Source organism: Pseudochaenichthys georgianus, chromosome 9 (assembly GCF_902827115.2).
Source record: "Pseudochaenichthys georgianus chromosome 9, fPseGeo1.2, whole genome shotgun sequence".
NCBI lineage: Eukaryota > Metazoa > Chordata > Actinopteri > Perciformes > Channichthyidae > Pseudochaenichthys > Pseudochaenichthys georgianus.
In genome coordinates, this window is record NC_047511.1 from 23491039 (window position 1) to 23508300 (window position 17262).

Below are 17262 nucleotides of genomic sequence, written 5' to 3' on the forward strand. Positions count from 1 at the left end.
GGAGCCGTAAGCGTGACATCTCAGCTGGCTCTAAGGAGCATACAGCAGGAAATACTCACGACATCTGCCTGGGCTTCTCAAAACAGTTACACTTTATCTGTTTTCACAAGCCCAGAGAGAGTCAACCCATATTCTGGGAAAGAAGGGTTTTATCTATAATGACCGCCGAGCAGAGTCAGATTACGCAGACAAATGTCCTCGTAAAGCACCGGCTCAACATGGGTCTCATAATAATACTAAACCCCGCACGCCGAGAGTATTGGTTATTATGTAATACGTAGTGGCACTACACCCGACTTTTCTAGTGCGGGACGCGCCTACGGGTGCTGTCCTTTCACGGAAGGTGGTCACCACGGACACATGTCAGACAGGCTGATAGGGTATTTACGAAGGTCGCCCGGTGAGAGGTCTCTAGACCAGAGACCTCCAGCGGGCGCACGTAAATTACCCGGAGTTTTTAGCGGTGTTCTCCACCCTAAAACGCTTCCTGCCTTCTCTCAGAGGACACCATGTCCTCGTGAGGACAGACAACACGATATCGTGTATGAACCGCCAAGGGAGGTTCCATTGTCTCCTGTCACACACACTGGCACACAAACTGATCCCTTGGAGCGGCAGACGTCTCCTCTCTCTGAAAGCGACACAGGTACCGGGAGTTATGCACCTCGGGACAGAATTACTGTCCAGAGGTGCACCACTCTATGCAGACTGGACTCCACATCCAAGGATCGTGAGTCCGCTGTGGGTGCGTTACGGCGGAGCCGCGTTAAATCTGTTCGCATAAAGAAAAAATGCTCAATGACAGCTGTTCTCTTTAATGCACGATGTAAACGCACTGTTAGGCGGGGACGCACTCGTACACGATTGACCTCCGGGTCCTCTGTACGCGTTCCCACCCCTGGCTCTGTTACCCCCAACTATGGCCAGAGTGAAGGAGCAACGCCACACACTTACTCTGATGTTTCTGCCCTAGCCCGCAACGTACAGGCTGGCGGAGAAATATCAGCTGTTGTGCGGGCAGCCATGGCAGCCCCCACCACGGAGGGACAGATTGTCTCAGGCGGGGGGGGCGATCCTTCACCCACGCCCAGAGCGCGGGGCACTATGGGCCTGACCCGTGAGTGATACAATCTGAATACAGTGAGACTCCCTCAGAAGGTGATAAACACTATTTAGAGTGCGAGAGCTTCCTCCACCAGGTCTCTTTACGACTGTAAGTGGAGGGTGTTTGAGGAGTGGTGCCTTCAAGAAGGACACATCTCTTTTCAATGTCCTGTTGGGGTGATTTTATCATTTCTACAGGACTTAATCGAAAAACACAGAGCTTTCTCCACGATCAAGGTGTACCTGGCTGCTATTGCTGCATGCCATGTGGGCTTTGAGGGTAAGACGGCTAGCCAACATCCTTTGGTCTGCCGTTTTATGAAGGGAGCTCGCAGGCTCCTCCCTGTCTCCAGGTCGCTGGTGCCCTTATGGGGCCTGGCAGTGGTTTTGAATGGGCTCAGAATGACCCCATTTGAACCCCTGGAAGGAGCTGACATGAAACATCTGTCACTCAAGACAGTGCTGTTACTGGCCCTGGCATCCGCCAAGCGGGTCAGCGATATTCATGCGCTGTCTGTACATCCCTCATGCACTCAGTTTGCCCCAGGGCAAACGAGAGTGTTGTTGAAGCCCAACCCTGCCTTTACACCAAAGGTGGTTGGTTCGTGTACCCCAATTGACATTGAGGCATTTCCTCCGCCGCTGGTCTCCTCCGGGGAGCAGCAGCAGGATCTGTTGTGTCCAGTCCGGGCTTTACACACATATATGGACAGATCAAAAGAGCTTCGTCTTAATGACCAACTCTTCGTGTCCTGGGCTAACCCTCACAAGGGCAAGCCTGTTACTAAGCAACGGCTCTCCCACTGGATTGTGGAGGCAATTGCTTTGGCCTATACGAGTCAGAATTTGCAAGCACCTTCGGGTCTGCGGCCTCACTCGACTCGGGGCCTGGCTACATCCTGGGCTTTGTTCAAGGGTGTTTCCATCCAAGACATCTGTGCAGCGGCGAGCTGGTCCTCGCCGCTCACTTTTGTCCGCTTTTACAGGCTAGACGTCTCCGCTCCAAGCGTGGCCCGAGCAGTGCTGGGCACCTTGTTCAGTCAGGACTCTACCTGTTAAATTGTGGTTGATCGGTGATTTTCGAGATAAGCTCGTCTGGCAATACGGGAGCTACAATATCCCATAGTGAGACATCGAACGGAGTGTTATGAATGAGAACTATAGGTTACTTACGTAACCCCAGACCTCAGAGTAACATGAAGTGAGATGTCTCACCAGACGGCCCTCCTTGCTATGGTGAAGCGAGAAGAGGTGCTTATTTTGAATGACGCATGCGTTGTGGCGCAAGCTACTTATAGGGGGTGATTTCCCCTGACGCTGATGTCAAGATCACCAGCCAATCAGGATTGGCGTAATGAGATTGATGCTTCTGTTTGCTCCGCGATGAGGCGCATCCCATAGTGAGACATCTCACTTCATGTTACTCTGAGAACTGGGGTTAAGTAAGTAACCTATAGATTGTATTGCTCCACCTCTTACTACTCTTTTTAACCTCTCACTCAGCACGAACAAAATCCCAAAAGTATGGAAGTCAGCGTATGTCCTGCCACTACTAAAAGGAGGGGAGGCCACCTTATTAAACAATTATAGACCCATCTCTAAATTGTCAGTTCTGGTCAAGGTTCTTGAACGCCTAGTGAGTGAACAAGTAAAGGAGTTTTTATGTACAAATGACATCCTGTCTAAACATCAGTCAGGCTTCAGAAAGCAGCATAGCACCATCACTGCCACAATGAAAGTGGTAAATGATATGAGTATTTTAGATAATAAGCAGAGTTGTGCAGCTCTATTTGTTGACCGATCCAAAGCTTTTGATACCATCGATCATCGCATTTTGAAGCAGAGGCTGGTCAGTATTGGCATATCCAGCCATGCAGTGGGGTGGTTTGTGAACTACCTCTCTGAAAGGTCCCAATGTGTTCAGTTTGATAGGCTGTCTTCTGAGTGGTTAAACATCACTAATGGTGTACCACAAGGTTCAGTTTTAGGTCCGCTATTATTCTCTATCTATATTAATAGTTTAGGTGAAAATGTCGAAGTAGCAACCTTACATTTTTATGCGGACGATACCGTTATGTACTGTGCAGGTCCCTCGATTAACGAGGCTGTTGTTAAATTACAGGCTGTTTTTAACATTATTCAGGCTCAGCTCTCTGAGCTTAAGCTTCTTTTAAATGTGGATAAAACCAAGGTAATGCTCTTTTCTAAAGCTAAAGCTAAAAATACACCGGAGACTGCTTTGGATATTGTAACTACGCAAGGAATACAACTTGAAGTGGTTACCTGTTACACATACCTGGGTATCTGGCTTGATGATTGTCTCACTTTTAAATTTCATGTAAATAACCTGCTTAAAAAGTTGAGGGTTAGGCTAGGTTTCTTTTACAGAAATAAGTCCCGTTTCTCGCTTGAGGCCAGGAAAAGGCTAGTCACTGTGACCTTTTTACCTGTGCTGGACTATGGTGATTTGTTATATATGACTGCACCTGCCAATTACCTGAGCAAGTTAGATGCTGCGTGTCACAGTGCACTGAGATTTTTGACAAATTGTAAAGCAGTTACGCATCACTGTACCCTGTATACCAAGGCAGGTCTGCCATCACTTACTGTACGGAGGCTCAGTCACTGGTACTTTTTCATTTACAAAGCCATGTTGGATAAACTACCATCTTATATCTGCTCCCTGATCTCTCGGCGAATTGAAAGTACTTATTGCCTGGGATCGCATGCTGTGGTTTTATTAAATGTGCCAAGTGCTAGGACTGTTTTAGGGAAGAAAGCTTTTAGATGTGCAGCTCCACTAACATGGAACAGTCTGCAAAAAGAATGGAAAATTACCAAGCTAGTACCACTACATGTTTTTAAAGCTCGGTTGGATGCTACAAAATCAGATGCTGTTGGTACCTGTACATGTGGTTAAATATATAAATTGTAATCCCTGTACATTTTGCTGTATGATGTCCTTTTGTTGTTCTGTTGTTTATGTTTTTATGTCTTCTTGTGGAACCTACTGCTGCAGGTCTCCCTTGAAAAAGAGATCATTGATCTCAATGGGATTTTACCTGGATAAATAAAGGTTTTGAATTGAATTGAATTGAATGTACAGTTTTCTTTATATTGATTGTGTTATTTTGGAAAATAAAAATGAAATACACCAAACAGCATCCATGACTGCAGCTTTGTATTTGGACTCTTTTACGTGCAAGTCAAGAAGCTAAGTACTGTTGCCATGGTGAAGTTTAAAATGCAGGCCGCCACTGTGACATCATCTCACTTTTAACCGGCTACATCAAAGAGTCTATGCTCTTAAAGCCACTCTTCTACTGAGTGCTTTAAACATATTTCACTGTTAATCATCCCTTTTTTCTGGGTAAAACTTGCAAAAAGCACTGTTACAGAACAAATTCTCCATCAGCGCATTGTCACTCTCCCCAATGGATTCAAACACTTCTTCCACAGCTGTGTTCACTCACATGGCATGTAGAGTTCAGTCTGTAAATCAGCGGGATAAAGATCCCTCACAACCAGCCCGTCATCCTCTCCTTTATCCAACCAGCGGCCACATGGGAAGCGTAGTCTCTGACCCTGTGAGGGGGCGTCAATCTCGACCCAGTCCAAGAACCAACCAGATGAACCTCCTGTGGAAGAGAAAACAGTCACGTTATACCATTAAGAAAGTGTTCTGCTTATTTTTGAGGAAACTTTTCTTTCCCCACCTGAGTTGTCGTGCCCAATTCGAAATGTTTCCAGGTCGCCCAAATCCACCGCCTCCACAGTGAACTCATTGATCATCCCCTGTTCAAACTTATTCTTGTAGTTCTTACAAGCCTTAAGGTTGATGATCCCTGTGAGTGACACGAACATTTTTATATTCAGATGGGTATCTCAACTATCTTATTGCTTTGTTTTAGAATGTGTTTATGTCTTCCTTTTTTGTATTCTTGTGTCTTGCATTACATTATCTTTGTTGCTATTTTTCTTGTATGCTATTATTGACTTATCTCTGTATTGTGCATGCATCCACCTTTTAATACAGTTATCATACCTGTGTCGTCATTTTCACCAAAAAGGATGGCAAACACGTTAGCATCAGTTCCAGCATACTTCTTTTCCCCGGTTTTTATTTTGAGAGTGTATGTAGTTGACATGGCTGTAAGATCAAATGAAATCAGTCAGTTCTTTAAACCTTTTCATCCAATCACTCAAAGTCCCTCGCTCTTCTCTTGTCTCCACCTGCATGTTTCCCCAGCACTCTAAATACTCTAGAAAGTCCCCTTTTTATCTTGTCCCACTACTAAGACATGAGTCAGATTTGAAAGTTACATTTCTGCTCGAGGCCCAGAGTGGCGCCTGAATCCTCGTCTTCGTCCTTCTTCATGAAGGCCTCGTCCACAGGAACCAGCTCTCTCGCTATCTGTCCATCGTCCTCGTCCACTGCCAGCCAGCGGGTACAAGGGAAATAGTACCTGTATATCCAAGAAATACATCTAATCGGGCACGCTAACTAAAATACGACATGTTATTTAGATACTGTGAGCTGTATAATAACACAAAGCTATTGCTCTTTAGAGTCTTTTAGTTAGATCGTTCCTCTTGATAACTCAATAGTTTGGCAAAACTCATGTAAAATATATGTTGGTTTTCACCTACGTCGTATCATCCTTTGTGTCCACTATCTCAACACGGTCCAGGTACCAAGATGAATGAGAATTAGAATTGTCATGACGGATCCGCAGCTTCTTCAGAGGACCCAGTTCAACAGCTGTGACGATGAAAACATCCTCCTGCCAAACACAATGTTGATACAGACAATACTGGTTTACAGCCACTTACATGAGAACACGTGCACTGTAATGCAGTCTTATCCAACAGGCTTAAACAACTGCTTTAACATCTATCATTACAAAGTTCATAATGTTCACTTTACATGAGGGGGCAGACAATTAGAAACACCTCCGAATATGATGCAGTCCATCACAAACTTTGACCTCAGTGCTAAACATATAAATGGATTAACAACAGTGACACAGAGTCAACAAATGTAGGCATCACTAAAGTAAACTTTGGGGCATTAGAGTTGTATTGGATGGCATAACTGGAACCAGCTGTAAACCACTTAATGTTTCTATTCATATTTTCCTGTATAATAAACATAATTTCAAATTAAATGTGTGAGAAAAAACGGATGTATCAATAAAATGTTCTTGCTTACAGACTTCTGAAATGAATATAGTATATTTTCCAGTTTTCTGTAAACAAACATTCTCTCCACTGAATGACAATTGTCGTGTTTGATCTTAGGACACAATCTGATTGTTCCTACACAGCCAGGTGTGATGCAGACATGAATAATTCACAGGTTAGGATTAGGTTATGAGTAAAAGTAGGACAGGTTCGATGACTTCTGGTAGCTCCTCTCAGTCACAGCTGGTTTGCCTGCAGGAGAGCTCGTAATCCTACCAGAATTCACTCCCACACACACCTCTGTGCGAGGCTCATGTTGCGTGGAAGTGCTTGACTCTTTGATTGGCTGAAGGTTAATTTTTCAAGGTAATGGGGTACGATTTTACAACCCTAATACAATATTTTGTGTTTGTGATTCAGGCTCAAACCAACATATAAAACTGGAAATAGCGCACCAGCTAGACATTTTTTTATACTCCTCATCTATGAACCCAAGTGAATTAACAAATTACTCTTCTGATATTTAAAAGCTTGTTTTGTGAAGCACAATGTAAACTTTTCCCCAGCCTGTTTTACATAAAACAATAATATATTTGATTCCTTCCTTTATGATTCAGCTGACTGCCTTGACTTTGTTTAACCCACCTGCCCCCGCTCAAATTTGTTGATGTTGTCTGAGTTCTTCAGATAACGCTCTCCGGTGTCTCCGTTTTCCCCATAAATATTGATGAAGACGTTGGCGTCAGTCCCGGCACCCAGCGTGTCACCGGTGAAGACGCACACTTCATAGGTGTTGACTGTCAGACAATACAGGGGATGAATTACTAACAACTTTAACTTAAAGCAACTGTGTCAAACCAACCATGCATGTCCAAAAGGTCAACACAGAGTACAAGACAAAAACATGTGTGAAAAATGCACCAGTGAATTTTGCATATGAGTTATTAATCTCTCTAGAATGTATCCATGCTTAAATTGTAGCCTCACAGATTTGTGGGTGGTAATAAAAACATGTTGGTGTTTTATATATATATATATTTCAAATATTAGAAACTTAGGTAGTTCTTGTGCATCTATTCAATACATAGAGTTGTTGTGTTTTCTTCCTACCTTCCAGATCCTCTGCCTCCTCGGGGAGCAGCTCCACCAACTGCTCCCCGTCCTCCTCCCCCTCGGCCAGCCAGCGAGAACAGGGGAAGTGGTAAGTCAATACCACCTCCTGCATCTCCTCTCCTCCGGCCTCGTCATCATCTTCCTCATCTTTCTTCTTTTTCTTCTTCTTTTTCTTGTCCTCCTTTTTCTTCTCTTTTGGCACCAAGGCCATGATGAGATGTTTGACGTCCACTGTCTCCAGGAACCAGCCAGATCCGATCCCCGAGCCGTCGTGACCGATGCGGATCTTAAAGACCTTCCCTACATCTTTTGCCTCTAGCTGGGAACAGTTGTTTCAAATCAAAATGTAACGCTTGAGCATTACCCTTCTCTTTGGCATTCAGATTTAACAACGTAGACTTATTTTGGGGCCACCGAGCACAAAATCAAAGCTTTGATACCTTGAATATTTCTGTGGTGTTTCGCTCGTAGTTGTTGGATCTGCTTGCGAGCGTGAGGACCTCTGTCTTCCCCTTGTCCCCAAAGATCTGGATGAACACTACGGCGTTGGTGCCAGCAAAGGTCACATCTCCAGTTACTACCGTTACCTCATAGTTAATCACTGGGAAGTAATTATGAGAGAAAATTGGTAAAACATGTATGACAATATAACAAATCTGAATAAATTGGGTTTTAGAACTAGGTTTTGAACCTGACTTGTTTGTCTGTGTTTCTGTATAGTCTCTTCTAATGGTGTGAGAGTGTGTGAATGTTGCCTACGCTGTTCCATGTCCAGGGTCTCGCTCGGGTAGATCTCCACCTCTGTTTTTCCGTCGGCCTCGGATGTGTCCAGCCAGCGGTCACTGGGGAACATGTACTGCTTCCCGTGGACTGGAACCATGAGCTGAACGCTGTCCAGGAACCAGCCGGCCCGCATGCCTTCATTGGTGTGGCCAATCAACAGGCGATTTATCTGCAATATAATTAAAGGGATGATAATATTTTTGTTAAATATAAAAAATATTGAATACAATTAACTGAAAAGTCAGACATATGCATGCTTAAACAATACTTTAAAACAGGACAAAAACATTTATACATCTTTTTACAATTTCTTATGTCTTACTTTTACCTTCACAAACGCATCCTAATGCACCCAGTCTAATAACAAACTAGTATACTGCTATGTGTTTCATGTACAAATGCGAGTATACTGTTAACATCTTATCGAGACAATAAATAATGCAAACTGCTTAAATGTAATTACCCTGATGTTTATCATGTGTTCCATCGCAAGCACCTTGACAGCACATATTGGGATGGAAGGACTGAACCCTAATATCTTTGACTGCATGCCTTCAATTAATCATTTCTAAAGCTTCTTAATGTACTATCAACATCAAATCACATGTTATGTCTTCATGGTATCACCTGTCCAATGTCATAAGTTTCCACGACGAAGATGTCAACGCGACCTGTCTCAAAGTAGTTCCCAAGGTTGTTGTCAGAGACCACCAGCAGGATCTTACTGGTGTCACCTTTCTCTCCGTAGAGCTTTACAAACACATTGGAGTCCGAGCTGCTCCCAGGGACACTGCCCGTCTTCACAGCAATGTGATAGTCAACGTCTGATACACAGACACAACAATTAACACTGGGGAGTCAACTTAAATGTTAGAAAAACATCAAGACTCTTTTAACTTACTGTAAAGACGCTGTCCATCAGAAAATGGCACTAGTTCTCTGACTATCTGTCCGTCATCCTCATTACGGTCCAGCCACCTACCAATGATCACAACTCTCAGCGATTACAAAAACACACTCCTGTGGTTGTAACAACTATTCAGCATGTTGTATCTACACTGAGACTTATCACCTGTTGCAGGGGAACTCCACAGCTTGAGCCTCAGCCTGTCCATCTTCTCTTACAATGACTTTATCCAGGAACCAGCCACAACCTCCACCTTTACCATCATGTCCAATCCTCACCCTGCGGACCTGCCCAATGGATACTGACTCCACTATAAACTCATCATACTGGAAAAACAAAAAAAACATTAGGCAGCATCACATGATTGGGGGGATTTGTGATAACAAGCAATTTACCTGACAGATATGGCCAATGTTTTAAAATCAGCACATACAACATTGAAATTATATTTTCGCATAAGCTACAGATAGTTTGACAAATCACATTAGAATTGTCCAAACTGCATAGTCCAGTTGACTCATAAACATTTTTGTATTAATCATATGCAGGGCTCCATCTGGGGTTGGTCCCTGATTATTGAAACGTATCCCCTAAATTTGTCAAACCAGAAACAGAAAGCAGCATTCTACAAGTGTGGCTCATTTAATTAATAGCACACAAATGAGTGATTTGTGTCAAAAAAGGAAATGTTTAAGGCTTGTTGATTGGATGGAGGTTTGTCATTTGTTTTTTGAAAGAGAAAGAAGCAAAACTATATCAGAATCAGAATCAGAAACAGGTTTATTACCAGGTAGGTTAACACATAAGAGGAATTTGACTTGGTGTCGTGGTGCATAAAAACAAGAATGAAAAACACAGGTAGAGAACTAGAAAAATATTACAAATATAAAGTAAAATATAACAGTATTTACATTGCAATGGAATGAAATAGAGGAATAAAATATGGAATAAAAATTAGCTGTAATACAAAATAATGTTGTACATTGCATTAACGTAATGCATAGAGTCTATGATGTGGCTGAGGTAAAGTGTCAGTGGGGGGGCCGGGCCTTGTTAATGAGTACGGTAGCGGAGGGGAAGTAAGTAAGTATATGACTGTTACGATGTGTGTAGGAAGCAGGACCAAAATGCAGATTCAAGTGACAAAAATAACTCCTTTGTTTCAAGGCTAAACGATTTAACAAAGACTGACCAGAACACTCACCGCAGACCAAGTCATTACACAAGACGAACCGACAAAGACAGACAGAAAAAACAGAACTTAAATACACACAAGACTAATCATACAAACAAGACACAGGTGAGGAGGGAGGAGAAAACACAGGGACACCAGGTGAACACAATCGGGTAAATTAGACACACCAGGGAAACTAACGACAGGGAACCACAGACAGATCTAAACCAGACAAAACACAACGCAGACAGAAAACCACAGACAGATCTAGACAAGACACAACGCAGACAGATCGTGACAATGACACAGGAGAGGGCACATAATTGAGTGTTCCTTCCTGATATAAGCCTTCTGTCTAACAATGATATACCCACGTTTCCTTTCTCAAACTTGTTGACGTTGTTTTTGCAGTTGACCATGTCCCGATTTCCACTGTCTCCCAGGCTTCCTATTAGATTTAGAAACACAGACGCATCTGTGCCACTGCCGCCGACACTCCCTGTGCAAACTGTCACCCTGTATTTTATTACTGGAGAACAAAACAACAGATATGAATCAGGTATTATGCTACATTCCTCTCTTTATTTGGCAAAGTAGATTTCTATTGGTTATGATGAATACAGGTGGATATACCAACCAGGCAGGGGCTCAGCATTAAAGTCTCCTGTGGCAGAAAGCTCCCTCACAACCTCGTTATCGTCTTCATTTACGTCCAGCCAGCGCTCACAAGGAAAATTATATTTCTCCTTTGTTAATGTCTTCATCATAGTTACCTAATTTGAAAACAAGCAGTGTTTTTAATTTATCAGGCATAATAAAGATTACAACTTTTGGTCTAGATCTAATTAATATAGAATCACAAACAATCTTAGTTGTCAATCAAATACTGGCCAAATGCATGTGAGTGAATTACACACTAGTTTAACATATCATAGACGTAAGTTTGCCAAATTATTATAAATTATTTTCCCACACCTTACTGAGATGCCATCCAGCGAAAGGATTTCTCTTCTCGTGCCAGATACGTAGTTTGATCAGTTTTCCCAAATCAGGCAGCTCAACCTATAAGAGCACATCAAGATAAGAAGTGTCCTAAGCCTCGTTATCTGATGAACAGTACTAATGAGTGTGGTGTTAAAACATGAGATACCTACCATAAACTTGTCCACCTGTCCCTGCTCAAAATTGTCAGTTTTGTTGTCCAGTCTGGTCTCATCGCTCTTGCCCTTGTCTCCGTACACCTGGAAGGAGATGTCTGCATCGGTTCCTGCACTGGGAAGGTCTGACGTCCAGATCCACAAGGACCAGGGATGCTCTGAGCAGAACCAAATCAAGTCAGTTTAACAAGGGTGTTTACTCTTTTAGCAGTACCTTTGAATTTACAGAGGTAGTTTGTGATGAGGGGGTTGAATGTCCAACTCCTCAAAATGTCTGTAAAGCCCCTGAAAAGGACTTTTTTGCTTGAGAATTGTAAATGTTTGTAACTTACTCTTCTGTCTCTTCTGCCTGAGTGAGACCATCTCATGGAGCTCTCTTTCTATCAGACCATCTCCCTCCTTCTCATCCAGCCATTTGCAGCATGGGAAGGTCTGCTCTATCCCGGTGAAAGGACAGAACACCACCACCTGCAAAAACATTGATTCAGCTGAAATATCTCAGTTTATTCCCAGATTGTAGTGTTTTAACTTCAGCGATTAGTCGATCGATAACAACTATATTCTTATTACTTGTTTTTATTGTTAGAGAGAAAAATTAAATAAAAAATTGTATTTGCTTGTGCAATATTGGCTGATAATGCTGTTTTCATCATATTATACAAATGTCTTTTTTTCCTTCTCTGTTTTCAATTGAGTTTTAAATCAAAGTTTATATCTATTGGTTTTGGACTGACATTTAAAGACGACATCTTTGATGAGCAATATTCAGTTTGTCTTCCTTTATAAAGACCAAACACTTATTCTAGAAGATAATGGGTAGATTAATTGATTGTTGCAGCCCTAGTATGCATGTGTGTGTGTGTGTGTGTGTGTGTGTGTGTGTGTGTGTGTGTGTGTGTGTGTGTGCGTGCGTGCGTGCGTGCGTGCGTGCGTGCGTGCGTGCGTGCGTGCGTGTTACCTTCTCACAGTACCACCCAGCACTGACTCCGTCGTTGTCGTGTCCGATGGTGACTCTGCTGAGGGGACTGAGCAGCGCAGCGATCTCAACATTAAAGATGTCTGTCAGGCACCGCTCAAACTTTCCTCCTTCCAAAAACACCTGAATACAAACATATGTAAGAAGAATAAAAGGAAACACTGGTTCAACCGCTCTACGACAGATAGATCCGAAAATATATAATCACATACTCAATGTTCTGAATACAATAGTTTTGGGTATTGCATTGTGGTATAAAACAGAGGGATGATCATTAAGCACCAAAAATGTCTTTAACTTGTTTCGTACAGCTTTTAAAGACTAATATTCAAACCTTTTCCCGTCTATTTCCAGACATCTGAACCTTTATCATCACATCTAAACTAGTTACTATAAATGCAATTGTGAAAAATAGTTTACAGATGTATCGAGAACACCTTTACACCTACAGCACTGTATATCGTTACGTTATTCTACCAGTCTCGTATTTACTTTGGTTACATGTGTTCATCAACATTATTCATTGCATGGCTCCAGTGTGGTGTGAGAAGCCAGGAGACAACAAACACAATCTTTCTTTAATATAGATGATTGTGTAGATTAAACACCGGATTGGTTCGAAAATGTTGCATTTTCCAGAGAGTATATAGGAAATTCAAGCAATAGAAATGAAAACCATTGCTTTTTAGAAGGAGTAAAAGTTGTCTTTGCTTTGTTTTTGTTATCTTCTCCTCACCCTGCCACTGTTCTTTTGGCCTTTTGAGCCGTGCATCACAATGTGGATTTTGGAGTTGGTCCCAGCACCTCGGATGTTTCCTGTCACGACCTGGACATTGTACACAATACCTGGTGGGTACAGTTACACAAGATGCTATCAGGATCTGCCAGCAGGTCATTATGGTTCACTGCACCTGTACTCCCATACGGTGCTGAGCAGGAAGCAGATCAACCGGATCCAAACATTAAACCTGAGAATGAATGATCACTGCCTCTGACTAGTCTCACTGAAAACACATTTCTCTTGCTGGACTGAATGAGAGGAACAGTAAATGATCTGTTCCCTGGCAGTAGAAATGTTGTTGTCATACAATCCTTTCTGCAATATTTTTCTGAAGAGTCATTATTTAAAAATTAGGCAAATAATTTGAAGGAAACAGACATATTCATTTTCTTTCTTGCCACATTTCTTTCACTGACATGAGGATTAGAGTATAGGGAAGGTTTTTCCTGGCTCATAAACAACATTTCTCACCTGTGGGCTGACTGCCCCCCACCAAAATGTCTCTCTGTATCTTCCCATCATCCTCATCGATGGCAAACCAACGATTGATTGGGAATTCATAAACTATTTTGTTTCCCATATCATCCACTACCGCCTGTTTGAAAAGGAGAAATAAGAACATAATCAGAGGATGGTGATGACAGACAGAAGAGGAAACACGTTTTCTGAAGACATTGCTGTGTGTTGTTTTTTTATATTTTTAATTTTAATATATTTTAAAATATATTTTAGATCCTGGAAACACATGTATGTATCTAATATACAGTATGTATGCTTGACATCGTTTGATTGTTACGTTGTTTGCTGTGTTTTTTTAGATTGTATAGTCATGGTTATGGTTATATCTGAAATGAAATGTATAGTTGTATATTTAAAGTCAATTTATGAATTTGTTTTTACATTGAGTCCTCTAGGCTTTGTTTCACAGATTTAAATACTTTTAAACATGTAGCATATAGGTTTAAACATGTTTAAGCAGCAATGAGCTCAAGTAATATTTACTCTCAAATCCATGTAAACATGTACAATGCCAAAAGGTTATGATTTATTACTGCTGATCTTTGGTGTCAGTCTGTGCTGCAGTTGCCAACAAATCCATCGACTCGTCTGTCTGTTTGCTGAAAGGCGATCCCTTAATGGGTCATGGTTTCCCTTTACAGAGAGGGTAGGATGACGACATGTGTGTCCTGTGTGTGTATGTGCGTCTGCTCGAATGAACTCATCTCTCAGTCGTGCAAACTATATGTGTTGGGTGAGCATGAACACTAGACTAGATGGGAAAACTGAGAGGAATAGGAGGATCACATGTCTTAAGTACCTCTTCAGAGGCATTACTGAGCATAATAGTTAAACTTTTAAACACAGTTTTGTTCATTGTAACATGTGATGTAACACATTAAAGTAACATGTTTTATTCTTTTGTTATCCGCCTTAAAAAATGTATGAAGGGGTATCAGTTTTGAGCAATAATGGCATATTTTTCCTGAAGACACACTCTGGTAAACAACAACTTCAGTTTCTTACCTTGTCCACAAACCATCCTGCTGAAGAGCCTTTGTTATTATGGCCAATGGTGATCTTCCTCACTTTGCCCAAGTTTGGTGCCTCGATGGTGAACTTGTCCTCTGTGCCCTTTTCAAAGTTATTTTTGTCATTGTCAAGTCGTCTTTCACCTTAGACAACAAAACAATCTTTAATTTCTATCAGATACATCCTGATTAGAACCCAAACTGCATAAAAGCTGTTCTTAACTTCATTATGTAGGAAAACATGAGAAAACAAGTGTTATGTGTTGTAATTTACCTGTGTCTCCAAACTCCCCAAAGATGTTGATGAAAACATCTGCATCTGTTCCACTGCCTTTCACATCCGCAGTGAAAACACTCACTATATACTTATTATCTGGAAAATTAAGACCAAAAACTTTGATCAAGGTTTTTCAGAAAATGAATCGACTATAAACACCTTAAAATGAATCAATCACAAGCAACCACAGTTATAATCAATATAAAAAGTATTTCAATAACATTTTATTATTATTCTTTAGTTTATTATTATTTTTCTGTGTATACATACATTTGGGAATGTCCATGGGGTCCATGCTACCCAGCAGATCTCTGACAAAGAGGCAGTCTCCCTCCACCTTACTGAACCAGTTGTTACAGGCAAAGTAAAACCTCAGGTGTGGCCGGATCACGTCCGTCACCACCACCCGGTCCAGGAACCAGTTGGCGCTCAGGCCTGTGTTGTCATGTTCAATCCTGAAGCAACAGTGTTCAAACCTGACCATTGTCAAACTGAAAAATATTCTACAGAATGGATCCGGGATGAAATGTGTTAAGACTAAGGTACCTTATCTTTTTCAAAGATCCAACATTGTGAGTTCTGATTCTGAACACATCAGTTTTTCCTCTTTCGAATGCCGTGCGACTCCTGAAAACACAAAGTGGTCAAACTTGAGAGCGGCCCAGAATTTCTGCTGTTAACAAAACCTTCTGCATGCACTTATTTATATTGAACCATTAAAGCTGTGCACATATTCGACAAAGCCAGGCAGCAAATAATGTGATGTAAATTCTCCACGAAACCACTGTATGAGATTTGATCGACAATCAACAACACCACCGGCGTAAGGTAATACATACCTCTTCTCTGTGCTGTAAGAGAAAAAACAAAAGAGTTAGAGTTCAAGCACACGAACCAATCAACTTAATCAAATATGGTGTCAAACTGGCTGAGGCTGTAACTGAGGCCTCTGAGCAGTGTGATTAATAAAGGTGAAATAATTATTCTTTATTTGACCAAAATCTTTACAATTGTAGAAGTCCTTTTATCCAAATGGGATCATATTTGACGTCACATACTTGCTGGCCAGGTGGACTTTGGGAGTGATGCCATAGTTTCCGAATAGAGTGACAAACACGTTGGCGTCGGTGCCTGCTCCTCTCTCATCGCCAGTGATGGTCACCACCTCATATACTACAGGGTTAAGTCACAACATACAATTGAAAGTGTTTCAGAAAGAATTGTACAGTTTGATTACAGCAGGAGAAAGATTAATAACCAAAGTGAGATTTTGCAAGTTTAAAATAATTGTTTATTGATTAAGGTAAATGTAGGTTAAGTTAAAGTGTAAGGAGGCATGTGTTTCTGTGTAGAGATCAGATAGACATTCAGAATGGCTTTACAGACAGTGAGAGCTACAAAGATACCTTAGAGGTAAGTGAAGCCCCTCATTAAGATGCGCAACCAACCTTTGTAAAGGTAAGTGAGTGGCAGGTGTCATATAGCTGTAGGTTGAAGATAACATACTAACAAAACATGAATGGTACTTCACACAGTGTAATGTTACCATGAACATCAAACAAAACATGGGCCCATTACTGCATAATCCCATAATTGCAATCAAAGTTTCACCTCCCTTCCGGGTCTCAGGTGTCGTTCCTCAACAAGCTTACATACATTGATCTAATTGCACTCACTTTTCTTTTTGTGATACTCATCCTCGTAGCTCTCCACTTTTTCTGGCTCGTAGTTGCGAAGCTCCTTTTCATAGATTTCAACATAATTTTCAATCTTCTTCTTTTTTCCCTTGGTCTTCTTGGTGTCATCATCGCTATCTCCCTTATCTGAACCTTTCTTCTTCTTTTCTTTTTTTTTCTTTTTACCTTCTTCATCCCCAGCTGTATGTTCTTCCCCTTTGTCCTTGCTGGATTTTTTATCCTTTGGCATTTTATCTTTGTCCAAGGACCGTCTTGATCCTTTCTTAGTGGTCTCAATCAAATCTGGGAGTTTTTCTGCTCTCTTTTCCCCTTTGGATTCATTGTTGTTATCTCCATTGTCAGTATCCTGTGAGTCATTGCTCAACTCATCCCGCTCTCCTCTTTAGCTTTCTTTTTCTTCTTCTTGACCTTTTGATTATCCCTCCCTTTTTTCTTGGTACTCCTCACATCTGCCTCTGACGTGTCAGAACTAGATCTTTCTTCATCGCTGTCTTTAAGCTTCTTTTTCTTCAATCTCCCAGCATACTCACTCACCTGCTTACTTTTCTTCTTGTGCTTTGGTTCCTGATCCTCTGAGCCT

The 17262-nt window shown here is 41.6% G+C and overlaps 1 protein-coding gene across 1 annotated transcript in view; it reads right to left on the reverse strand.

Annotated features, from left to right (window-relative positions):
- The window catches only part of LOC117451943 (lipoxygenase homology domain-containing protein 1-like), a 38198-nt gene extending 27857 nt beyond the window's left edge, over positions 1-10341 (reverse strand). The window contains exons 1-13 of the mRNA XM_034090325.2: positions 10296-10341; positions 9257-9417; positions 9086-9162; positions 8812-9008; positions 8161-8353; positions 7842-8002; positions 7399-7720; positions 6934-7085; positions 5755-5888; positions 5428-5570; positions 5150-5254; positions 4821-4949; positions 4578-4742 (exon numbers count right to left, since the gene is read on the reverse strand). Coding sequence (XP_033946216.1) covers positions 4578-4742; positions 4821-4949; positions 5150-5254; positions 5428-5570; positions 5755-5888; positions 6934-7085; positions 7399-7720; positions 7842-8002; positions 8161-8353; positions 8812-9008; positions 9086-9162; positions 9257-9417; positions 10296-10310 — 1954 coding nt within the window. The 5' untranslated portion in view covers positions 10311-10341. The remainder of the gene's footprint in view (positions 1-4577; positions 4743-4820; positions 4950-5149; positions 5255-5427; positions 5571-5754; positions 5889-6933; positions 7086-7398; positions 7721-7841; positions 8003-8160; positions 8354-8811; positions 9009-9085; positions 9163-9256; positions 9418-10295) is intronic.
- Between the last annotated feature and the right edge of the window lie 6921 nt (positions 10342-17262).